The sequence below is a fragment of the Electrona antarctica genome (assembly GCF_951216825.1).
Source record: "Electrona antarctica genome assembly, chromosome: 5".
NCBI lineage: Eukaryota > Metazoa > Chordata > Actinopteri > Myctophiformes > Myctophidae > Electrona > Electrona antarctica.
This window is the reverse complement of record NC_136810.1, coordinates 22,196,170-22,223,505: the sequence shown is the minus strand read 5'-3', so window position 1 is coordinate 22,223,505 and position 27,336 is coordinate 22,196,170. Positions and strand designations below refer to the sequence as shown.

Below are 27,336 nucleotides of genomic sequence, written 5' to 3'. Positions count from 1 at the left end.
GTTTAAAAATGGTGTGTTTTAGAGACCTGCGTATGGAGTTTTGTCACCCGCAACCACAAATTCATTATCCGTCCGTCATCCTATTTATATTAACCGCATCATCCGCCAACCGCGGTTACCCGTGGCTAAATCCGCCATCCGCAGGTCTCTAGTGGCTTGGGACACCACAATTGAAATATATGAGGGCATAACTAATAATCCAACTCACCCGTTATATAACTGCATTAATTATATCATCCTATTTATATTAACCGCACCATCCGCCAACCGCGGTTACCCGCAGCAACCGCGGCTAAATCCGCCATCCACAGGTCTCTAGTGTGTTTGTGTGTTGAATGCAGCGTTGATGTAGCATCCGTCTTCTCTGTTGTTGTTGTTGTGGCCAGATGAGGTTGGGCTGGCTGTGGTGGCCATCTTGTCTGTGCCCTGCTGGCGCTCAGTGTCGACTTCTGGACGCTCCACGGCCTGAAGCCACACACACAGTATGATTTGGACAGCACATTTTCATTAAGTTTTATTCATAGTCTTTGAATAAAATGATATGTTTTAGTCATCTTTTAGAGCCAGCTGCACCACCTCACACAAACTTAGCCTAGTTATAGCTTAAATGGTGTTTAAGTCAATATCTTATGCATTACTGTATACATACAATGCATAGCCATTAAAGCTATAACCAGGCTAGGTTTGAACTTTAGTGTGATGTGGTGCAACTGGCTGATTTAGTTTCCGTCAGTGAAGTAAAGGTAGTCACCGAAATTATCACTGAATAGCAGGTCAGATAGTAAATCTCTTACTGGTTTGTCGTCGTCACGACATGCGCTCTTGAAGCAGCTGAGGCCCCCTGCTGGCCGGAGGAGCAATGGATTAACATCCTTCCCCTTATTGGCTCCTTAAAAAAGTACAATAAATAAAATAAAACTCAATCTTGAGATTTGCTGACATTCCATAATGTTGATCCTTTCCCATCCGTCCTTCCTCTTTGATGTCTCCCTTTTGACTGATACCAGTCCATCAACCTCTAGACGGGCCCGCTCCATTAGTGCAGCCACGCCCGGCAGCCGGCGAAAACCCCGCCTGGCCTTATACTAAATATAATCAGTGTTGTCAAAACTTGACTATTGTGACTACATCTTTACTGGTCTACCGGCATGCACACTTAATCCTCTCCAATCGATCCAAAATTCCGCAGCTCGCTTGGTCTTCAACCAGCCAAAATTCTCACTATGGAATGCACTCCAAATCTTCCGGCGTAATCTGAAAACCCACCTCTTCAGACTCCATTTTAGCCCATATAGTCCGTGAGCCAGGGGGGTTGGTCTGTACCATCTGGCTGAATAAGGCTCATAGTGATTTTTGTGAAGGTATACATGTCTAGAGTTAGAAAATATGTGATAGCATTGCACCCGTGGTAGCTTTATGAGTGCTATCATGCATTTTATTTTATAACACTAGGCGAAAATTGCATGGATCAATATGGAAAAACAAATAGTAATACACCCCCCAAAATGATAGAAAAGGTTTTTCCAATTGGTTCTGGTACCTCTAGGCATGCTTAAGAATATACTGAAAATATATGTTCTGGAAAGGCGTCATTTTCAAGATGGCGTCCAATATGGCTGCCAGGAGCTTAAAATGGCTATAACATCATTATTTGGGGGTTTAGGACTAAAGGAATGTGGCTGAATCAGTGAAAGTGATCAGTTAATTATAGGGATGTGCCGATGAGACATTTTGGCCAATATCGATATCCGATATAATTAATTGCTAATTAATTAACCAATATTACCAATGTCGATCTCATTCTGTATTGAAAGATTATAATTTGGTCTATTCTGAAAAATACATGTAACAGGGTGTCTGCACTGCAGGCTTAGGCAAGTCACATCTAACTTAAATACCTTTATAATATTGTGAGCTTGTAGATCTGTTCAAACTGTTACTTTGGGCTTGTTTATCTGTAAAGACAGACCGATTCATTAATTTCATTATTTTCATTTTTTTATTTATTCCAAACATGTTAAAATATAAATGAGAAAAGACAAAGGAAATAAACGTCCAAAAATAATAATAATAATGATCTTTCATAATCCTTAACTTATGTTTATGTTCGAAAGTCGGGCAGATACTGGCACTGAGGAGGATATTGGAAGGGGTATGGGAGCGCAACCTGTCAGCGGTGATCACATTCATTGACTTCCAAAAGGCTTTCGACACCATCCACCGGGGGAAACTCATGAGTATTCTACGTGCCTACGGAGTTCCAGAAAAGTTGGTCCAGATGATAGAGTCAAGCTACAGCCAGACTCGAGCCAAGGTCCAAGTTCGGCCTCAAGCTCAATACCAAGAAAACAAAGGTAATGACAGTCAACACAGAGGACAAAACCATTGCCACTGCAGACGGGACGGTGCTCGAGCGAGTCGAGGACTTCAAGTACCTCGGGGCCTGGACTGCCTCAACTGAAAAGGATCTGAAGGTTCGGAGAGCACTTGCCTGGAAAACCTTGCACGGGATGAGGAGAGTGTGGAAATCAGACATGGGAGAAGACCTTAAGAGGCGGCTGTTCATAGATACTGTCGAGACATGGACCCTCACAGTACAACAGGAAAAATCCCTGGATGGAGTCTACACAAGAATGCTACGAATGGCACTAGGTGTCACATCAGAAATGTGGACCTCTTCTATGGGGACCTACCACGGGTCACGGACAAAGTCAGAGAGAGAAGGATGAGGCTGGCAGGGCACTGCGTCAGGTACCCAGAACTTGAGGCAAGTAAATTGACTATGGGAGCCAAACCCAGGGCAAAGCCAAGGGGGGGAAAGAAGCGTACCACCTATGTAGACGTGCTGCGGCGCGACAGCTTGCACACTGCAGAGCTCAATAACCTGATGTTGGATAGGACATTGTGGAGGGCAGCGATCCAGGAATCCCGAGTTGGTGTTGGCTAGACCTCACTCTCGCAGTTACTATGTTCGAAAAAGGAGTAGGGAAAAGTTTATTGAAAAATGTAATCGGTCTGATTAATCAAACCGATGCCGATTAATCTAAAAACAACTCAAATCGCCGATACCGATGTGTTTGCCGATTAATCTCCCATCACTAGTTATGTATTGCCAAATCCAAAATGGTGTCCATACCACACCCAAAGTGATGTTCTATTGTACTGCATTATGTAAAAACATTACAATTACAAAATGAACAGAATAACTATCACATAAAATCAATTTCTTATAAGTAGGTCAATCTTATGTGCTAAAGGTCAGGTCAATGTCTGTCTCATAAGCAGGTGTGTCCAAGCATGCAGCAGATACAGTATGGTCACTGGTTGACATGCACAGTATTCACCTTACCATTGATGTTTGTTGCATCAATGGTAATGCAGCTGTTTGTTGTTGTAACCTACAGCAGGGGTATTCAACTAGATTGAACTGTAGAATGATGGTGTGTGGGGGGCCGCACAGCGCGCACGCTTTACTGAAAATGTGGGGGTTCTCAAAATGCATTTGTGCTCAAACACAAAGATGTATACATTTGTGCACAGTAATGAGCAGGATAATATGACTATACAGCTATATGTTACCATAGAATAGATGTAGACCTATTTGACAGTGCATAAACATAATTGCCTTGACATTAACGACCTTCAATGGGACAGTCCTGTGCAACCTCATATCCATGTGCAAAGGCAAGATCAGAGCACAAAATACTTTGCTGGCAGGGAACTTCCCAGACTACCCTGATGTGCTGGGTGAGTTGGGTGTCACAATGTAACAATCTGTTGCTGCTGTTGTACCACGACAGTTGTACTCATATACAAGTGGAATGTGGCAGACCACCAAGCTCAATTTGAAAGTTCAGGTGAAGTCACACAATTTGGATGGGAGATCCACATTTTGCTAAGGGTGACCTGACACCTGATGAGATGTTGAAGCTACAAATGAGAAGTGATGTTGATAATAAAGAGACGATGAGGTCGATCAGGATTTGGGTAAGATATTGCTGCCAATCAGGAGGGCTAGGGGGATGTGGTGGGTTGATTTTATGTTCCTGATTATGAGTTGAAGCTTACAGATATTGAATGTAGTTGCAAAAGATAAATATTATCATATTTTCTTATGCTATTATTACAAATGTATAAGTATAAGTTGTTATAGAAATATAAATAGTTGTTTCTGTTTCATTGACCAGACCTTTAACATGTGAGATTGACCTGATATAAAGGCCTTTTTTGATTATGCCAATTACTAAAGTTTGGGCAACCAAGCTAAAATTGTCCACAAATACAAATCAACAACAAAAACGTAATATGAAACAGCATTATTAGGTTTGGTATTGAACAGATAGAAGTGTCAAATGGACTAAAAGGTGATGTAATGGTGAACGGAAAGTTATCTTATGCATTACTTACACTGTACACTTACACTATAATTAGTTTATTGAATTTCATAAAACATTTCATTAGAATTTATGTTCTAAGATGGTTTTAAATATTTACAGTTATTTACAGAGGGAACCTTTGTGCTGCATCTTTCATGAAAACAGAAGTACGTCTCATGTAATATATAGTCCCTATATGTTGTCTCTCCTGTAATAGATAACATTTCTAGATTTCTAAATTTTAACAACTTTTCAGAGAAATATATAGTCTGAGCTGTATCCCAACCATTCTTCAAAGATATATGATCAATAATAGGAGAGAACCATCAGTTTGAAGTAGAATGCTCCATTCGGAGTTTGAAAATTGAGTTTTGGCATGTGGTTATAAATGGAGTGATAACACACAGAAAGCTACCACAGATGCAATGCTATCACATTTTTCCTAGCACTAGGGATGTATACCTTCCCAAAAATCACTATGAGACTTATTCACCCCATCGGTACAGATGACCCCAGATTTGGGGTCCTGGCTCACGGCCTAATAGCACTTGCTGTAGCACTTGCCTTATAGCCTTGATGATTTTACAGGTGTATGCAAAGGCTCAACTTAGATAGCATTGTTATGTAGACATAGCACTATATGCATAGTTCATTATATAGATATTCCACTGTTAGGTTCTTCACATACGTTTGATTCATGATGATTTTTTTAATGTATTTGATGTATTACCCATGTATTTTGTTCATGCTTACTGTAAATCGCTCTGGATTAAGAGCGTCTTCTAAATGCCTTTTATTTTATTTCTTTTTTTTTGCACTTTGCGAACCACTATCATAACCGTACCAGTGAGGATGCTAATCAGTGTCCCCATGCTGACGTACCAGTGAGGATGCTAATCAGTGTCCCCATGCTGACGTACCAGTGAGGATGCTAATCAGTGTCCCCATGCTGACGTACCAGTGAGGATGCTAATCAGTGTCCCCATGCTGACGTACCAGTGAGGATGCTAATCAGTGTCCCCATGCTGACGTACCAGTGAGGATGCTAATCAGTGTCCCCTGACGTACCAGTGAGGATGCTAAGCAGTGCCCCCATGCTGACGTACCAGTGAGGATGCTAATAAGTGTCCCCTGACGTACCAGTGATGATGCTTATCAGTGTCCCCATGCTGACGTACCAGTGAGGGTGCTAATCAGTGTCCCCATGCTGACATATCTGTGAGGATGCTAATCAGTGTCCCCTGACATACCAGTGAGGATGCTAATCATTGTTCCCATGCTAACGTATAGTGAGGATGCTAATCATTGTTCCCATGCTAACGTACCAGTGAGGATGCTAATCATTGTTCCGATGCTAATGTACCATTACATTACATTACATTACATTACAGTCATTTAGCAGACGCTTTTATCCAAAGCGACTTACAATAAGTGTATTCAACATAGGTAGGGAACAAAAACTACTAATCACCAGAAGTCTTTAGTGCATTTTCTGCAAAAACAAGCAACCAAGAGTATACCTAGCGCTAAGGTAAAAGTGCAATATATCAGCTACCTATTTCCTTAAACAGATGAGACAAAATAGCTAAATCAAATGAGCATGAGCTAAAACAATTAAGTGTATCGACTAAACAAGATCCAATAAACAATACAACAATAGAAAACAAGCGTTCGTACAACTAGTTAACAACAAGTAGGTCAGGCAGAGAGGAAGGGTAGTGTTTCCTGAAGAGGTGGGTTTTCAACCTGCGGCGAAATATGGGCAGTGACTCTGCTGTCCTAACATCAGTGGGAAGTTCATTCCACCACTGTGGGGCCAGAACAGAAAAGAGTCGTGACCGTGTGGATCGGCCTGAAGGACCCTTGAGTGACGAGGCAATCAGTCGCCCCGAGGTGGCAGACCGAAGTGGTCGGGCAGGGGTGTAGGCATCGACCATAGCCCGGAGGTAGGAAGGAGCTGTTCCTTTCACTGCCCTATAGGCTAACACCAGGGTTTTGAACTGGATGCGAGCCGCTACGGGGAGCCAGTGTAGAGAACGGAGAAGGATGGTTGTGTGGGAGAACTTGGGGCGGTTGAACACCAGACGAGCCGCAGCTTTCTGAACAAGCTCCAGAGGTCTGATGGCAGATGCCGGAGCACCAGCAAGGAGGGAGTTGCAGTAGTCCAGGCGGGAGATGACGAGAGCCTGAATGAGCACCTGGGCTGCCTTCTCCGTGAGGAAGGGGCGAATCCTCCTGATGTTGTAGAGGTGAGGATGCTAATCAGTGTTCCCATGCTAACGTACCAGTGAGGATGCTAATCATTGTTCCCATGCTAACGTATAGTGAGGATGCTAATCATTGTTCCCATGCTAACGTATAGTGAGGATGCTAATCATTGTTCCCATGCTAACGTACCAGTGAGGATGCTAATCAGTGTTCCCATGCTAACGTATAGTGAGGATGCTAATCAGTGTTCCCATGCTAACGCATAGTGAGGATGCTAATCAGTGTTCCCATGCTAACGTATAGTGAGGATGCTAATCAGTGTCCCCATGCTAACGGACCAGTGAGGATGCTAATCATTGCCTTGCTGACATACCTGTGAGGATGCTAATCAGTGTTCCCATGCTGACGTACCTGTGAGGATGCTAATCAGTGTTCCCATGGCGACCGTGGCTGTGAATCCCAGCGTGCTGAGGTGGAGATATGACATGCAGTACCAGGTGTCCGCCAGCAGGGGCCTGCAGGCAGCACAGAGCAGAGCAACACGTCACTGACTGCGTTGCAGTTTTCAATGTATATGGGTCCCAGGACCCACAGGTGGTAATTCTCAGTCCCAGAACAAATAATTATGGGTCCCCATAACTAAAGAACTGATGTCTGGTTCAGGTCGTGGGTTCTGTGGGTCAACCAAATAAGGTAAAAACACTGGCGGGAGTGGACTAATTAATTAATTAATTAATACCTGGCTAAGACTGCATGTAAGTGATAAGTCATGTGTTTGTTAAAATAAGTGTTAAGTAGCTCTATATTGTGACAGTAATCATTGCTAGTGTTTCAAAGTCTTTCAAAGGGGCACATTGCTGTCCAGAGGTGCATGTGCTCTAGCACCACCATCAGTGCACGCCCATGTTGTAATACATCAGCGATACGACGTTATGCATTCATCTCTTTGGAGTCCAACTAGTACTAGTGGTTCTCAAATGTTTTATTCGCAAGGACCCCCTTAACTCTGAGAGTTACAGACAGCATAGTCTTTATGTCATTGTGTTTCGGGTAATATTATTGTCCACTTATTATGTATGTCCGTGGCAAAAATGTAATTTTGACAAAAATGTCCACCGCAAGCAAGCAAGCATGGCGATGACCTCTGACTAGTTACCTGGCTGTAGAGTTGGCATCAGTCATGGCGTCAGTAGCAGTAGAACCTTCAGTCATGATGAAGTGCGGTTGGCACCCCGCTGTGTTTAGGGTGTAGTTACCTGGCTGTAGTGTTGGCATCCGTCATGGTGTCGGTAGCGGTAGAAAGGTGGGTCATGTTGAAGTGCGGCTGGCACCCCGCCGTGCTCAGTGCCAGCGGTCTGGAGCTGTGTGCCAGCGGCGGGTACAGCAGAGAACCCACCCAGGTCCAGAAAGTCAGGCCGATGCCCGCCAGCAAGCCCCCCGCCGCCCCCTGTGGACCGACATGAGCACTGCACTGTCAAAGCCGCAGGAGGTATTCTTGTACTGAAGTGTATTGTTACATTTAATTCATCAATGTTTGTTTTTTTTATGAAGGGGAAAGGCCAAAAGGACTTCTTGGTCCCTTATTGTGTTTGTCTGTTTTTTTTTCTTCTCCTCCTTCCGCCAAAAGTAGCAGTTCTGGCTTAACCGTGCAGTTGTTTTTCTTGGCAACATGGTAGGTAGAGGGCTATGCAAAACGGTGAGGAAGCGAAGCCCACCACCATTGGCCAAAGGTTGGCGCAATAGCACTCAATTGAAAATGCAAAATTTAAAAAGGCATTCCGCTTGACCTCCTGCCTTCAATGGAGACACGTCGCTCTAATGAACTGCAGTGGCCAATGAGGCATCTATATTTTTTGAGGGCCGCAAGCCCCTCCTATATACAGGTTTAATGTTTGTTTTTAGGTCAATGTTTGTTTTAAAAACGCCATTGACAATGAAGAGAAATTAATGTTTGTTTTAGTCACTATACCACAAACATTAAATCCCATTAACAATAAAGATAATTTAATGTTTGTTCTGGCACCTTTTGTTTTACATCATCATTACATCACATCGATGTTGTAAGATTATAAGATCGCCCCTCACTTCACACAGGTGTGATTTTTAATATCTATGCTATAGCCCTGTGCAAATATACCGTCCCTATTCAGTATTTTAGCTGTGACGTGAGCGCCCCCTCCTGAGATACATCCGGGTCCTACTTTGTGTAGCTTTTGTGTCCCCATAGAGTTATACTGTGACGCTCCGTCGGACTAAATCTGAGACGAAAACAACCACGAAAGTCTCATTTTACTGCTTTCCTCGCAACAACAAAGCTGCGCTGCTCTCCCAAATCTGGCGGTGACAGGCCGTCTGCCCCACACGGAATACTATCGCCATTTTATTTCATTGTGTCAACTAAATCCTAATTAATGCAAACTAGATTCAACATACTCAAGCCTGCAAACATTGTAAATATGCCCCCGAAATATTTTACTGAGCAAATGGACTGTTACCACCTTCAATAATAATGATAATAGCAGGGCCGTGCAGAGAGCACTAGGGGGGCAGGGGCTCAAACTCCAAAAAAGGGCACATGTGTGGGCGTGCGTAGCGCGCGCCGATTTTTGGGGGTGGTCTTTTTGTGGAGTCCTTCCCTTGTGCCATTTCATGTCATTGGACAGTAAAATAAGAAATATGTTGTCATTAGTCTGAAACTAAAACAGACGGATGGCAGATTAAAAGATAATTCATTATGATAGTGAAATCATTACTTGTCAAATGTTTGTCTTGAAGGGCCAATGGCACTTATTGGCCCCCCACACAAGCCCTTATTGGTCCCCCACACAAGCCCTTATTTGCCCCCCACACAAGCCCTTATTGGCCTCCCACATAAGCCCTTATTTGCCACCCACACAAGCCCTTATTTGCCCCCCACACAAGCCCTTATTTGCCCCCCACACAAGCCGTTATTGCCCCCCACACAAGCCCTTATTGGCCCCCCACACAAGCCCTTATTTGCCCCCCACATAAGCCCTTTTGGGCCCCCACATAAGCCCTTATTGGCCCCCCACACAAGACCTTATTTGCCCCCCACAAAAGCCCTTATTGCCCCCCCACACAAGCCCGTATTTGCCCCCCACATAAGCCCTTATTGGTCCCTCACACAAGCCCTTGTTTTCCCCCCACAAGCCCTTATTGCCCCCCCACATAAGCCCTTATTGGCCCCCCACACAAGCCCGTATTTGCCCCCCACATAAGCCCTTATTGGTCCCCCACACAAGCCCTTGTTTTCCCCCCACACAAGCCCTTATTGCCCCCCAATATAAGCCCTTATTGGCCCCCCCCCCCCATATTTTTTTTTTAGAAAGGGCACTTTCTGCAAAAGGGCAGGTGCTCAAGCCCCCCTAGCCCCCCTCTGCACGTGCCTGGATAATAGTCTTTATTGTCTCCACATAATTTCTTTTTTTTTGTCATAGACACTTGTACAAAACATTAATAATTCTACTCGAGTTGGAAGCATTAAGACCCATTTTAACCCTCAATGGCTTCCTTTCTGAAAAATAACGTCATTGTAAAAAGATTCACGCGTTTAGATATTCTATTTACAATGAGATGCGGACGGGAGCTGGTGCCACTTGGACCTGGACGTTACGTAGCACTACAAAATGACGTCTGACTTAAATACTGAATAGCCTGAGAGGATGGCACCTTCTGAATGGTTCAAACACTAGCACTCTGCAAATGGCCTGAGAGAACACGTGCTACTATATAGTAAAGTGCGGGCATCTTCCATGTGTTGGTGGATCAAACCTTGGAGTTGGTCCATGGAGAGATGATCCCCAACGTGAACAGCCCCAGCATGGGTCCTCCACACATGCCATGGATGCTCAGAGCGGCCTGGTCACGTACGTATAGGACAGCAGTGGTGGGAAAGAAAGTATACTTGCACGTTTTAAAAGTATCAATACTGTGTACTGTAGAATTGTCCGGTATTCAAAATGTACTCGAGTAAAAGTACAAAAGTATCGGCATCAACCTAAATTACAAAAAAAAAGTACTCTTATTGTAGAAAGTTCAAAATGTGTTCAAAATCCTTTGAAAATAGCCAATCTACAAGCTTGTAGATCTGCTATTTTCGAATGGCTGAAATGTATATAGGGTTGAAGTGATTAATGTATGTTTTCTAATCAAAATGAAAATCCCCAAAGTAACTAGTAACTAACGTTTTCAAATAATTGTAAAAGTAACATTATTGTATTGTAATTGTAAAAGAAACATTATTGGATCTGAGATGTGGTGGAGTAGAAGTGAAAGTATTGGAAATACTCAAGTAAAGTACAAATACCATACAATGGTTCTTAAGTAAATGTACTTAGACTTCTGAAGCAATCTGATTGGTTAAGTAGCCATCTAATCGTGCTTCAAACGAGCATGATGGAACACCTAATCAAAACATAAAAATCAGCTGTGCTGATCTCCTAGAGCGAAGCCGACTGGGTTGCTATGCTACTGAGTTTCTTGGGACGTACATTTGTGGTTGTAGTGGCTATATATGTCATTAAAAACATATAGTAGTCGAGTTCCGCAAGCATCACTGAAGTGGCAATAATCACGTTAAACCACACCCTCTCGTGTAATATTGCAATTATAGAACAGTTACCCTTAAAACTAAAAAACTTAAAACTTTTTAATGACAGATGTAGTCAATATGACCACAAATGTCCCAATAAACTAGCTATCCTAGCCACCGAGTTTGCTGCGCTCTGGGAAAACAGAGCAGCTGAATTCTTTGTTTTGATTAGGTGTGGAGTGGTGCTCGTTTGAACCATGGCTAGATCGAAGGCTGTTTCAACCAGATCAGATTGATTCCTCGAAACGACCTGTTGTATAATATTGCTTAATTTTATTTCACATTTGAATTTCATGTGATTGAACTCAATCACGCGTGTTTTGATTTGGGAGATGTCCACCGTCAGTAGCTTACAGTACTGTACTGTACGTCTCAATCTGTATCAATCAGTATTGATCATTGGGTTAACCAATCAGATAATCAACCAGTATTGATCTTTGGGTTAAAACCATCAGCATTGATGATTACCTGTATAAGAGCTCCCATGTAGGAAGCAAGGACTGCCATCGCAGTGCAAGCAGCTCCAAACAGCACACCTGTTATAATTATACTGTTATAATTACACGGTACGTTTCACATCCAAACAGCACACCTGCACACGTTTAATGTACGTAATTACTAGCCTGGGTTCCAGCCTGATTCACTGCTTTCTGTGGTTCTGAAAATGTCACTGCGCTACTCAGTCTGGACAATCTCCTATTCTCCACATGAGGTAAGCGCGATATATGAAGGCTGAAATTGAACAGTGGCTTCTGATTGGTCTGTGGTGCGGGTTGAGGAAAAACACCAGTTTGACTTATCAATGTGCACTGCACTGCTGTTGTCCTGCGACGTCCCCTTATCATTCACTAAACTCACCCCACACAGCTACTGCATGTTGTCCTGCGACGTCCCCTTATCATTCACTAAACTCACCCCACACAGCTACTGCATGTTGTCCTGCGACGTCCCCTTATCATTCACTAAACTCACCCCACGCAGCTACTGCTGTTGTCCTGCGACGTCCCCTTATCATTCACTAAACTCACCCCACACAGCTACTGCTGTTGTCCTGAGATGTCCCCTTATCATTCACTAAACTCACCCCACACAGCTACTGCTGTTGTCCTGCGACATCCCCTTATCATTCACTAAACTCACCTCACCCCACACAGCTACTGCTGTTGTCCTGCGACGTCCCCTTATCATTCACTAAACTCACCCCACACAGCTACTGCTGTTGCCCTGCGACGTCCCCTTATCATTCACTAAACTCACCCCTGCAGCTAGTGCTGTTGTCCTGCGACGTCCCCTTATCATTCACTAAACTCACCCCACACAGCTACTGCTGTTGCCCTGCGACGTCCCCTTATCATTCACTAAACTCACCCCACACAGCCGTCATTTTTTTTGTACTACTGAATCGTTTACTTTTTACCGTTGGTTTTTACTCTCAAGTCTCAAACGAATGAAGAACGTGGATGAGTAAATCTGTATTTTTGTCCTACACAAAGATTAAATTCCCATTGCTAATGAATGGACAATTTACGTCAATTGTGGACGAGCAAATCGACATGTTACATCACGATGATGTACGACAATCCAGGTGTAGTCAGTCGCGGGCGTGGGCACGAAACGAGCACGCACGCGCCACGAAGATACGCTTGCGTTTGTCGCTCGACTCGCTCCTCAACTGCTCTGCGCGTAAAAAAAACCCCTGCACACCTCTCATTGAAAATTAATTACTAGTCACGTCAGTCACTGCCCATCTGAAAAGGCCTTAAGGCCAGGGCTGTATTTACAGATTGATTACGAAATGCCTCTTTAAGGCTGGGGAGTGCATAGTTACAGAGGCCTTTGCTGATCACGACGCTAGCATCGGTGCGTGACAGGGTTGCGCCGGCATCGTTGCGTGACAGGGTGGCGTTGGTATCGTTGCGTGACAGGGTGGCGCAGCACGGCCGGACAAAGTCCTCGAAGGTGACGGTGGCCAGAGCGTTGATGCTGGCAGCCACTGTGCTGAGGAGGAGGAGGAGGAGGACACGTCACGTTAAGGTTTATACCTCCATTCATCTACATATAAAACTGTGCAGAGAAAGACCATTTGTTTTCTTCTAAAAAACAAACAAAAAAACAAATAAGTCATACAAAATCAACACATTCAGTGCCACCTGTTGGACAGAAAGTGTTGTGCAGGTGCCAGAGAAAAAAGGACAAATAAAATAATAATCTGCGGGGGGTCCGCGTGGGGTCCCCGGGGGTCCCCGGGCGTATCTCGGCCGTCTCTGGTCCGTTTCGGACGGGGGGAACGAAGTAGTTCTAAATTGCAGCATTCATACTTTTACTTAAGTAAAACAATTGAGTACTTTTTCCACCACTGATGAGAAGTGGATGGAGGGGTCCCAGGTTCCCGGTTCGAACCCGGGCTCCCCCAGAGTTAGTGTTTTCTAGTCATGTGACATGCTCTTGCTCATGTGTTAATTGCTCCAACCTCAGAGTTGTTTAAGTCATAGTCTCTTGAATAGTTTTAATTTAGTTTCAGTCACATTTTAGTCACCTGGAATGTTTTAGTGTTAGTCTAGTTTTAGTCAACTAAATATCATAAGATTTTAGTCTACTAAATCTACAGTTGATTTAGTCGAACAAAATGTATTTTGGCAGGGCTTGATGCCGTCGTAATGACTGATTTTACACTTGCAACCAAGCAACCAAGTGTAAAATTACTTATAGGATCTCTTCTCTATACTGGGTCCCTTAATTCCTAACATTTTAGTCTAGTTTTTATTTGTTGACGAAATTGTCAGTATATTTAGTCTTAGTTCTAGTCATCATAGCTTAGTTTTCATTTAGTTTCCATTTAGTCAGTGAAAAAAGGTAGTCGCCGAACATTTTTCGTCTTGGTTTTAGTCTACGAAAACAACACTGCTCCAACCTCAGAGTTGCGCTGAACACAGCGGCCACGAACAGCCCTGGAAGCCCTGGGAACCCACCCAGAATCTCCATCACAAAGTACGGCATGATCTGAAAATACATGACCAGTGGTGGAAAGTATATTGTTACATTTAATTAAGTATCTGTACTTAGTACAATTTTGAGGCACTAATTTTACTTCTACTCTACACAGAGGCAAATATTGTACATTTACATTATCTGATAACTAGTTACTTTTTTAAATTATTATTACAAAACACTAACTCATTTACCGCCAACATTGCCATCTAGTGGCTGAAGAGGAACTCACGGATCACCACCCGTTCACTTCAACGTTAGACCGTCTTATTTTGAAAGCCGTTTCACTCAGAAACGGATAAACAGGAAGTGTAAGTTCTCTATGTAACATGTCCCGTGAATGTTATTTAATTCACCCAAAACATACAGTACATGTTGTAACCGAGGATCATATTGTTTAGAGAAAGGAGCCACAGATCAAGCCTATTTTTGTCCAAAAAGAAGAATCCGAGATATTACGATTCTAAAAACTGCGTTCCCATAGACAGCATATGCCAGCGGAAATATTCATTTTGTTCAGCGCACCGCAACCGGAGTGTTAACTTACAAGTGCGTAAAGAACACAGTTGTGAACAATAAACAATTGATAAAAAAAAGGCGTGAAAAGGCGATCTCTGCAATATTTCTATTTTAGTACAATGTCCACCATTGTTGATTTTCCAAGCTGGCATGGAATGGAAACAAGCCTGGGTTTATCTAGCATCAGTATTATAATGATTCAAAGTTACAATAATTTGCATATTAGCGCCCTCAGCACCTCAGGACATTGTGGTACTGCAGCTGAAACTGCTTCAGAAGCCACACAGAAATTACATGGACTGGTTATATCAGAGTGGTGATTTAGGCTCAAACCACCAGAAAAATGTTTGAGGTACATAAACAATATGATTGTATGATTAAATATTAAAAACGGTTTAAAAAAGCATGTTGTAGTTCCATTAAGTCAAACATTTGAGTAGGCTACTTTTTCCTCCCACCACTGATGACTGTTCATGAATAGTCAACAAAATTAACCGTAAACCCGGTTCATTAAACCTTCAGTAACTAACCTGGGGCATATTTCACGAAACTTGGATTAACTATAGGATTTAAGCCAAAACCAGGCTTGTTAAATCCTGATCTGTACAGCCTGGTTTATTCCGTTCCACTAAAGCCAAGCGAGGCTTAGAATGGGCGGATTTAGCGAGCCAGGATCATAAAGCCTGGCTGAATAGACAGCCTGGCTTTTTCTCACTAGACCCATTCGGTGGAACACAGATTTACTGATCCTTCTTCTTCGTGGGGTATTATGGCAGTTTGCATCCATAATAGTTGCATTACTGCCCCCTTCTGTATATCTCAGTACAGTATATTTACTAATCTATTCCACAGACTTACTGATACTAGGACTTAAAGGACCACTTCACCACTTTTCAACCTATCTTCATATAGTAGGTCATCACAAATAATCATGAAAAAATGGCGCAATTTGTTTCTACTCTGTCTGTGTCCCATGGGAGGGCTGTGGGCAGTTCAGAAACCGCCTTCCAGTGACATCATCGATGGGGAATACAAGCTAATAGAAACTGCAGGCTTACTAGTCCTGAAAAGTTTCAATGCGAAAATGGAAGCCATCGTTCTCACGATAATGAAAATCTAAACATTTTTGTAAAATTGTTTAATTGTTTAAAAAAAAATCTGCCTAATGATGATGTCACTGGAAGACGGTTTCTAAACTGCCCACAGCCCTCCTATGAGACACAGACTGAGTAGAAAACAATCGTGCCATTTTATCATGATTATTAGTGAGGACCTATTATATGAAGATAGGTTTAAAAGTGGTGAAGTGGTCCTTTAAGCTTCTAAAAGAAATACTGCTGCTGTAATAAAAGAGTAATAGTGGATAGACTGAATGATTAACTTAAACTACCCCGAAAATATAGTCTACATTTAACCACTACGCTTTAACTTAAAACTTCATAATGAAATTGTCATGTAATTCTTAATATTGTAAGCATAATTTGTAGCATCGTGATATTTGGCCATAACTCCCCTTTCTGAGGGAGCTACCTTTGGTGAAGGGGGTTGTTGCCCAGACTGGTGAACCATGGACCATGGGTTCAATCCTGGCTTGGGGTGATGCACTTCTAGGCTGTTGGTGTGTGAAATGTTACAAAGGTAATAAATTATGTTGTATAAGAAAATACAATGAGTAATGGTAATGTTTTCACTTTCACAAATAAATAAATACATCCATTCTTCTTAACCACTTGCACCACAGCAAACCTATTATGGGGGAACATTCACCAAAAGTAGCTGATCTACAAGCTCACAAGCTGTCATGAAGTTGTGCAGCCTATATATTTTGGGTTCTTTGATTTTGTATATAGGGCTTAAATTAGTCGATCAAAATAAGGCAACATAAACCCATAATAGTGTGGACAAAAATCATTGGTTTGTGATCAGCTTGACTGCATAATGAACAGTAAAGACAGCAGGATTAGGTTAAACCTGGCTGTTAGCCTGTGGATTTAGCAGGCTAAGTCCACAGCATTAGTTTCCATGGTAACTAGTGCGGCATTGCTTTCATGAAACCGAATCAATCCTCAACATATCCAGGTTAACTGGCAAAATTAATCTGGCAAGATTAACCAGCTTTCATGAAACCGGTTAATCGCTGATCCAGGATATATTAAACAAGGATATCTGTTAAATCCCGGTTTAATCTCTAATCCAAGTTTCGTGAAACGGGCCCCAGGTCAGTTAAACCAGTGGTTCTCAATATCTGTCAACACAGTAGGGTAGGCGCGGTGATTTTCAATTTTGTCAATAACTCACTAGCCTCGGAAACCCAGACGTTTTTATTTCAGGTTATGAAGGCTGGACAACACAGAGCTGACAGGCCCCTGGACGAGCTGCACCGTGACGTTGGGATAACACGTTGTGCCGATGTTGGGTATTGGTTACTTTAACATTAAGCAGACATTAACTCTTTAACTCTTGAGAGCGTACAATGAAACAAAATGGACCCACAAAGTCAACTCAAAATCTAAAAATAAAAAAAATAAAAAAATCGACCCACAGGTTGAGAACCACTGAGTTAAACCAATCAGTGACTGACCTGGTCAGGAGCGGAGACCCTCCCGGAGGTCAGGGGGTCACAGCGGGCGTAGAAAGCGTACATGATGAGACCAGACAGAACGCTGCAGACCAGGATGAGCCACAGACCCAGGAGGTTGACGTACAGAGCCCTGTGGAACACCACCAACACTGTTAACAGAGCCTATGGTGGCCACGTACAGGGCCCTGTGGAACACCACCAACACTGTTACAGAGACTATGGTGCACTATAATTATGCTTTTAGTGCGTTGCATTGTCGCCCCGCAACTTTTCTGCGCATACAGAAAAAAACCCGCTGTTCTCATTGAAAATGAATTACTATAGGCGTGTTAATCGCTATCTGTGATCTGTGTAGTCTGTTAAGTTTGCATGTTCTCCCCGTGTCCCCAAGGGTAGGTACACTCACATGTTCTCCCCGTGTCCCCTAGGCCCTAGGGGACACGGGGGAGGGTTAGTGTTACTTTCTGTCAAATCAGACGGCACACCTGGACATATCAAATGGCACACTAAAGTGCCGCGGCACACAGGTTGGGAATCACTGCCCTAGGGTAGGTACCCTCACATGTTCTCCCCGTGTCCCCTAGGGTAGGTAGCCTCACATGTTCTCCCCGTGTCCCCCAGGGTAGGTACCCTCACAAAAAACATGCAGTAATCATGGTCTCTAAACTGCCTCCCCCTGGCCAGCCGGAGCGCCTGATGGAGTGGAAAGGAACTGGTTGTAATAACGTGTTCCTTCCACGCGCTACGTCCAACCAGGGAAACGCCCCCTCCCTGGCAGGTGAAAAGAAGCAGCTTCTGCACTGGGGGCTTGGACTCCTCATGCATAGAAGGAAGCATGAGGTCAGTCCGCTGCCCCCCCCCCCCCCCCCCCCCCCCCCCCCCCCAGGTTGGTGGAGGGTGTGTAGAGCCCAGGATCACATTAGATAATTGACACAGGGGTGAAAAATGGGTTAAAAATTGTGGGATAAAAAAATCCCGAGTCGGGTGTATCTTTTCGTCGTCTCTTTAGTGTATAATTAAGAAAGTAAGGCGATAACGATGATTCATTATGAATGTTAATTAACCCACTATAGCCCCTCCTATATGCCCAGCTTTGTCTGTTTGTGTGAACACAAACATGATGATTTGATTGGCTGATCACCCCATAGCGATGATCTGATTGGCTGAGCAATGTACGTATTGAAGATAAAAGTGATCGGCATTTGTAATGATTTGATTGGCTGAGCACGTGATGTGATGTATGATGATGTGGGCGCAGGCACATATACACGCCAGAGTAATCTAGTAAGAGAGCACCCTGGGCATAAAAAGATTATAAGAGCGCCCCTCACTTCACACAGGTGTGATTTTTTGTTTAACCCTTACAGTCTTGGATTTGTTTTAACCCTTACAGTCTTGGTTCTTTTTTAACCATTAGTCAGGCGTGTATGTTTAGTGCAGGGGTGGGCAGCTGGCGGCCCGGGGGCCACATGCGGCCCCCACCTTCACTTAATGCGGCCCTCGTGTTAATATAAGAATACTGATATAGTATTGATTTCAGCTACAATTCAGTTACAATTCCAAACCCGCTTTATACTTCATGACTAGTATTAAATGACTAGTAGGCCTACTTAATGACTAGTATTAAAATGTTATTGTTTTTGTTATTGTTTTGTGTCCAATGTACTTATATTAACAGTTCATAAAGTTAACATAACTATAACTACAGTAAATGCATTTGAAATTCAATAAAAAGGTTACTTTTCAGGATTCCAATTCAAAAATAGCAAAACATTATTGAGGTTTTCAATTCATATATAGCAAAAATAGCCAATCTACAAGCTCAAATGCGCCGCATTGCGACACGTTTTGAGCTTGTAGATCGGCTATTTTTGCTACGACAGTAATATGCACTGTGGCCCTCTGGAGTGAGTGTGGAAATATACTGGCCCTCGCCATCGTCAAAGTTGCCCACCCCTGGTTTAGTGGGTAATAAAGGAGTGAAGGCGATAACGATGATTAATTATGAACCTGAATTATTTTAACCCCTTACAGTCGGGCGTGGCCCTCCGTCCTGCAGGAGAGGCACCTCTGGACCACGGACTGGTTAACCCCGTAGATGCCGAGGTAGGTGAACGTCCCGCCCACGCACAGCGTCCAGAAGGTGTGACGTCTCAGAGGGCTGGGGTCAAAGCTGGGGTTCAAAGGTCACAGCTGAAGGAGGGGTCAACACCAGTGGCTCTCAACATGGGGGATTTTTTTTTTTTGCAGGTGATTTTTTTTGTATTGGAGTTTGGAAGCACTCGTTTTTGAGGGGCGCTAGCCCCTCCTATATACAGGTTTAATGTTTGTTTTTAGTTCAATGTTTGTTTTAAAAACGCCATTGGCAATGAAGGAAATTAAGTGAAAATGTACGTCATCTTGACATAAACATTAAATGCCATTAACAATAAAGATAATTTAATGTTTGTTTTGACACCGTTTGTTTTACATCACCATTACATCACCTAATCAACATGAGTTAGACTTAACTCATATATTAGCGCTAATAGCGCCCCTCACTTCACACAGGTGTAATTTCTAGTAAAGCAACCTCCTACATTATGTGCAAATTCAAAACAGCTATGCAGCGCTGCATAGCTGTTGCAGCGCTGTTGAGTGATAGTCAACGAGCACTCCCAAACTCCCAAAATGTCTACAGTGTATTTTTATGAAACAATTTGCAGATAGAAAGAGGATAATTCAAACTTTCCATACAGCTGCAATGTTGGTGAGTATGACGTTGTTTAATACAATTAGATAGGACTTTTCTGTTTGGATGAATGGGCTGTCTATGGGAAGTTGAACCTTGTTAGCACCTTGTAGTCTCGCGTAGCCAGACAACTATTCCACAATCTCCGAATGCTATATAGAGTCTGGACCTATACCCATGAGCTGAGTAAATATATTTTAAAATATCTTTAGAGCTTATTTTTGTATTTCCTTTTCTGCTAAGCAACAAGCTATATATGCTTAGATGTTTTCTATTTATATTAGGATAAATGTGCGTGACTGTAAAGACGAAACGGAAGTGGCGAGGAGGCTCCACTTCCGTTTTATAGTTTACTCATGACAGCTCTTCCGTTGCTCCAGACTGTATGATGAAGCGTTTGGAAATTGCGGAGGCAACAGTCTGGTAACGCGAGACTAGCATCTTGCTGGCAAGATGGCCGCGGTGTGAATAACATCAGTAGGCCTACATGTACATGATAGGTGATTAGGTGAAAAAGATATTAATAGTTCCATGAAACTTCCCCAGTTGATTACTTACACGAAGACAATGATTTATTGTACTACAAGTTTTCTGAAATTGCACATTTAAATTAGGCATTCCTACTCCTGTGGAAAGGTTATCATATATTAATTTACTTATATTGATCCTATAAACAATTGAATATAGGTATGGTTTTGCCACTCAATTCATAATTAACGTTCCAATTTTGGACTATAAGAACCCTGCTGGAAAAGGGGCCTGACTCTGAGAGTGAGAATGATGTCATGGAAACAGGCTGTGATGTCATGAAGGGTTGGTGATGATGATGTCATACTCAAACACGGCGAGTCTGCTGCCGTTGCACGCAGCCCCCCAGACCGCCTGTAGCCCCCCCACGGTGCTGCTCCCCTGAGCGAGCACCGCCACGAAGCCCAACACCATGACCAGCATCTGGAACACATCTGACCACACAACTGCCTTCAGGCCTCCCTGACGCACGCACGCACGCACGCACGCACGCACGCACGCACGCACGCACGCACGCACGCACGCACGCACGCACGCACGCACGCACGCACGCACGCACGCACGCACGCACGCACACACACACACACACACACACACACACACACACACACACACACACACACACACACACACACACACACACACACACACAGGTTTGTATTAATAGAGGTTTGGGCCGCTATACGCAAGCCCTCACATCTAATAACCTTGATTATCTCCACCATTCATTTATCTTCAATCTTTAATAATAAGAATAAGAATAATCTCACCACAGTACAGTAGAAGGAATAATAATAATAATAACAACAATAATAATAATCTCACCACAGTACAGTAGAAGGTACACACGATGCCTGTAGCTGCTATGGAGCCCCAGATACTGAAGCCTGTCACTGAACACACATTTACAACTTTTACTATTATCTATAGATACTGTGTGTGTGCGTGTGCGTGTGCGTGCATGTGCGCGTGCGTGTGTGTGTGTGTGTGTCGGGAAGAAGCCACCTAACTCCAAAATGTTACTTTTTCAGAAAATCAAAAATACATTTTTTTCAGGAAATTTAGAAATCTTTATATTTTGAAAACAAAGCAATATACTGACTCATCAAAATTGGTGTTGTGACTATCTATTGTCAATTACTTGCATGAGAGGTGGAGAGGTGGTGGCGTTAGCTGCTTTAGCAGACAGTTTGAGAGGGGGAGAGGTGGTGGCGTTAGCTGCTTTAGCAGACAGTTTGAGAGGTAGGGAGGTGGTGGCGTTAGCTGCTTTAGCAGACAGTTTGAGAGGTGGAGATGTGGTGGCGTTAGCTGCTTTAGCAGACAGTTTGAGAGGTGGAGATGTGGTGGCGTTAGCTGCTTTAGCAGACAATTTGAGAGGTGGAGAGGTGGTGGCGTTAGCTGCTTTAGCAGACAGTTTGAGAGGTGGAGAGGTGGTGGCGTTAGCTGCCTTAGCAGACAGTTTGAGAGGTGGAGATGTGGTGGCGTTAGCTGCTTTAGCAGACAGTTTGAGAGGTGGAGATGTGGTGGCGTTAGCTGCTTTAGCAGACAGTTTGAGAGGTGGAGAGGTGGTGGCGTTAGCTGCTTTAGCAGACAGTTTGAGGGTCTGTGAGGTCTTTCTGACCCATTTTGAGATTTTGAAGTTGATTATCTTTGCCCATGAAGCTCTCAGAAGGTTCCCCTTACATGTTTTTTCCTAAATATTCGATTAAAATCATCAGTTTTTCTTTTCTTCATCTGAAACATTTTCTAAATATGAATTTAGGAATACTTATACCATCCCTGCCTATTAGTTTTCGGTCATAATGACCCCTACCACCCTTCCTCCCCCCACGGGAGTGTACTTCACACCTCCAGACAGCAGGGGGAGCTCGTGTCAAAGCGTCTTGAGACAGTAGCCAATAACATCACAGGGGGAAAAAATTACTTTTTGATCTGAATTCAGCTGTGTGGTAGGTGCCCTTACTTCAGTCATGCGACTGCGAGTGTTAATATTTCAATGACATTGATTTATGAACCAAACAATAAATATAGCCTACTGTCTAGTGTATTTTATCTGAATGGTGTACCTTGATTGAGTGCCAGGGCCGGAGCGTAGACCACAATCCCTGTGTAGAGAATCTGAAATATTTAAACATTTGTACCTCAGACTTGATGTGTGACTGTCATTGCGACAGTAGGTCGCACTTACTATGCAAACCTGCAGGAAGCCTGTAACGCCTGTCACACGCTTCCGCGCGCTCTTCATGTAATGCTGCACTCAATGTTTCAGGTCATTCCGACACACACACACACACACACACACACACACACACACACACACACACACACACACACACACACACACACACACACACACACACACACACACAATGGCTTCACTCATGCCAGACTCTAACGATTTGTATAATTCCAAGTCTATACTCTGTGAAGTGTTTATGTTCGTGTGCTTTGCACAGCCTTTGCTTCAGACCTGCATGCGGTCGATTCTCGCCTTGGCTTTAAGGCGTCTTACTGGTGATATAGGTGTGTGTGTGTGTGTGTGTGTGTGTGTGTGTGTGTGTGTGTGTGTGTGTGTGTGTGTGTGTGTGTGTGTGTGTGTGTGTGTGTGTGTGTGTGTGTGTGTGTGTGTGTGTGTGTGTGTGCGCATACCGTTTGGATCATGTATATCAGTGTGGCAGCGAGTCGAACCGCTCTACAGAACCTCAGCTCCAAATACTGCAGAGAGACATCATGGTTCCTGTTAGTTAAACCATGTCGCAATGTAGCCAAAGTGCAGATTACTCATTAATATGGGACACAGAGAATAAAAGACAACAGCCTGTCTTCAGGGTATGTCATACCATAGATATTAAAAAAATAGATGCCTCATTGGCCGCTGCAGTTCGTTGGAGCGATGTGTGTTGAAGGAGGGGCAGAAGAATTTACACTGGGGGAGGAAGTACGCCGGAAGAGTGGAAGGCACGCTGCCACTCAAGTGATTACTGGCCAATCAGAGCGCATCTTTTCCGGGACTTATCAGACCCGAACATGCGCTCTGTGACGCACGCTCATGCTTCCGCGGGGCTTCGCCAGGAATCTCGGGAATGTTGGCTATGAGTGTGCGGCCACTTTTTTTTTGTCTTTTTCAGACTTTACATAGATTGTTCTGCTGTGGACCACTGCAAAGGTGCGTAAAGCAGCCTCCTGCACAGAGTTGAACCATGTCTGTTCATGATCCCCATATGGATTCACTTTAACTTATAGTTAAACCCAGTGGTGGAAAGTAACTAAGAACATTTAGTACGGTACAGTTTTGAGGTATATATTTTTTACTTTACTGGAGTATTTCCAATTTTCTGTACATTTACTTTAGTGACTAGTGACTTTGTAGATTTTTATTATTATTTAAAGATGGAGTGCCGTGATGTTTTCCCCCGCCTAAAACATGATCATCAGGTATGCTACTATGATTATACTAGGAGGAAGTTTTCTTCTGAAAAAGTGTACAGAAAGTGTTAAAATTATGTTTTTATGTGGCCACACCCACTAGTTCATTAAGTATGCCTGGTTTTCACCATAGCACCACCCACCTGAACTTAAGCCTCGCCCATAGCTGTTGTTGTATGATAATGTGGGAGGGGTTAGGGGAGGGGTTAGGGTTATGATGTCACTAAAATGATGTTAGCTTTCAGGGAGAAAACAAAAATACACAGGGAAGATATATTTGAATATTATAACCACACCTGTGGGTCTATTAGAGTAATTTTAACTATATAAACAATTTACAATTTACAATTTATGCATTTAGCAGACGCTCTTAATCCAGAGCGATTTACATTAAGCAAGAACAAAAAGCATGGCAATACATTACATAAGAAGTAGTTATCATGAAACATGCATACGCTAAGAACATAACAGTGGAATATCTATATAATGAAATTATACATATAAACTACATATACATATACTATGCTATACATATGTACTATGAAGTGCTATGACTATATACAATGCAATTCTAGTGCTTACATAACATGCTATAAGTCTGTATCAAATGCTATCTAAGTCTACAAAAAGTGCTATCTAAGGGGGTAGGGTAGGTTTTCCAAACCTCGTAGACGCTGGTGATCCCAGAGCGGTAGAAGACGGGCAGGAAGACCTCGGCGGTGGTCACCATGACGACGGCGTACGCCACTCCGAACAGGACGAAGGATGCTCCGAAGCGGTACACGTCCGACGGCGAGCCCACCACGGTGACCGCCGACATGAAGCTGGTGGTCAGCGAGAGCGCCACGGGGCCAAAGGTCATCTGCCGCCCGCCCGCCAGGAACTCCCTGCGTGGATGGGATTGGACCCAGAGCATAGTCTCGCGTAGCCAGACCACTATTCCACAATCTCCGAATGCTATATAGAGTCTGGAACTACAGCTCCCGAAAACCGAGCAAGGAAGCTGGCATTTCTGTTCACGGGAATATATTTTAAAATATCTTTACATTTTGTTTCCCCTCCTATACACAGGTTTAATGTTTGTTTTTAGTTCAATGTTTGTTTTAAAAACGCCATTGACAATGAAGGGAAAATTTACTTCATCTTGCCCCTAACACAAACATTAAATGCCATTAACAATAAAGAGTTTGTTTTGTCACCGTTTGTGTTACATCACCATTACATCACCTAATCATAGCAACATGAGTTAGACTTTAATATATTGGCGCCCCTCACTTCACACGGGTGTGATTTTTTTATTTACTTTTTTGCTAAGCAACAAGCTATATTACTATTAGGATACATTTGCGCGACTGTAAAGACGTGGGAAAGGAGTCTCCACTTCCGCTGTATTGCTTACTCATGGTCAGAGCTTCCGTTGCTCCAGACTGTATGACGGAATCTTTTGAGAGGCAACAGCTGTCTGGCAACGTGAGACGAGACTAGCCCAGAGGTGATTATTGAGGGTGCATATTAAGTTTGTTACGAGTTACAACGTACCAGTGTTGTTTTTGGCAGCAAATTTTGATTTTAGTTTTAGTCATAGTGTCTTGAATGGTTTTAATTTAGTTTTAGTCACATTTTAGTCACCTGGAATTTTAGCGTTAGTGTAGTTTTAGTCAACTAAATATCATAAGATTTTAGTCGACTAAATCTACGGTTGATTTAGTCAAACAAAATTCATTTTGGCGGGCCTTGATGCCGTCATAATGACGCGTTGTGAGCTTGTAGATCGGCTATTTTCAGCATGCAACTAATTGTAAAATGACTTACACTGGATCTCTTGTCCACTAGTTCCTTCCTAACATTTTAGTCTAGATTTGTTGACGAAATTGTCGGTAGGCCTATAGTTTTAGTCATCATAGCTTAGTTTTCATTTAGTTTTCGTCAGTGGGAAAAGGTAGTCGACCGACATTTTTCGTCTTAGTTTTAGTCGACGAAATCACCACTGCGACGTACTAACAGTCCGACATTCTTCATTAGTCCGACACCCTATACCCCAAAACCCTAACCTAACTCTAGGCCTCACTCACACCTAAAAAACACCCGTCTTGGGTCTTGTCCGTGTTCAATGGCTGCCCCAATGCATTTCCAATGGAAGTCACATGGTTTGACCAAACATTTTTGTTTGATGGCTGTGTGGTGCCCCCCTCCCCCGCATCAAACAAAAATGTTTTGTCAAACCATGTGACTTCCATTGGAAATGCATTGGGGCGGCCATTAAACACGTACAAGACACAAGACACGGACAAGACAAATGTTTTTTAGGTGGACACCACCGCCACGGGTGAGTTTTAACCGGCCATGCGTGTGTCCGACTCGTGCATTTATCGGACTGTTGCACGTCGCCCCGATTTTTGTTCAGGACTTGTCAGAGTGGGTGCCTATACAAGCTCACAACGTGGATCTACTGTTGTCAGCATGCAACCATGTGTCAGATCAGGCATTACGACAAAATCGAATGTAGATTGAATCGACTAAAATCATATGATATTGAGACAACTAGACAAACACTAAAACATTTCAGGTGACTATACAATATGACAAAAACTAACTGAAATGTTATTCAAAAGACTGACTAAAACTAAATGAAAATGTGCTGTCCAAAACAACAGTAGTGCCGTGACACAAGAGCAGGCTACTTTGATAATATGCGGAATTCATCGATGTAATTTCAGTTTAACCACTTATTATACCCCCCAGACTTAATACACCAGACCTGAGACCCTGTAATCACAATAAGAAAACTAATACTAAACAAATAAGAATAAAGTATCAAACCCACTTCAAAAACGAATCCGTGAAACGTGAAATTGAAAACATTGTGCAAACCAAATACATCATTTTAAACGATATCAACCTTGACGAGAACTTCTGCTTCCTGTCTTTGACGGCGAAAACCAGGCCGATGCCGCAGGTGACGACGAAGAGGCCGGCGAACACGACGTAATCCCACACGCCGAAGGACTCCATACGGCTGACTGGTCCTGGTCTCTATGCTGCCTCCCCCTGGCCAGCCGAGGCGCCTGATGGAGGGGAAAGGGAACTGGTTGGAATAACGTGTTCCTTTTCCACGCGCTATACGTACAACCGGGAAACTCCAGGTGATGGGAAGAAAACGTTAATTTGATGTGTTTAATAATATAAGGACATGTCTTGAGTCAGTATCCGTATTGACGAGGTCAGTTCTCCGGCCTTCTCCTATGGACTCCAGGGATTAACCAAGCAACTCAAAGGTGTGTGTGTGTGTGTATGTGTGTGTGTGTGTGTGTGTGTGTCTGTGTGTGTGTGTGTGTGTGTGTGTGTGTGTGTGTGTGTGTGTGTGTGT

At 43.3% G+C, this 27,336-nt stretch overlaps 2 protein-coding genes across 2 annotated transcripts in view; one reads left to right on the top strand and one right to left on the bottom strand.

Annotated features, from left to right (window-relative positions):
- The window catches only part of pkp3a (plakophilin 3a), a 486,421-nt gene that overhangs the window by 340,144 nt on the left and 118,941 nt on the right, over positions 1 to 27,336 (top strand). The gene's annotated exons all lie outside the window — the stretch shown is intronic.
- On the bottom strand, positions 316 to 26,981 carry LOC306923898 (sodium-coupled monocarboxylate transporter 2-like; the record flags this gene model as incomplete). Its single annotated transcript, XM_079502244.1, has 16 exons — positions 316 to 465; positions 795 to 889; positions 6,996 to 7,099; positions 7,841 to 8,031; positions 10,377 to 10,463; positions 11,665 to 11,732; positions 13,025 to 13,194; positions 14,108 to 14,196; positions 17,285 to 17,414; positions 19,317 to 19,457; positions 20,851 to 21,005; positions 21,369 to 21,436; positions 22,610 to 22,661; positions 23,193 to 23,258; positions 24,634 to 24,856; positions 26,869 to 26,981. The coding sequence occupies 16 exons, from the start codon at positions 26,979 to 26,981 to the stop codon at positions 316 to 318; spliced, it is 1,902 nt and encodes a 633-aa protein (XP_079358370.1).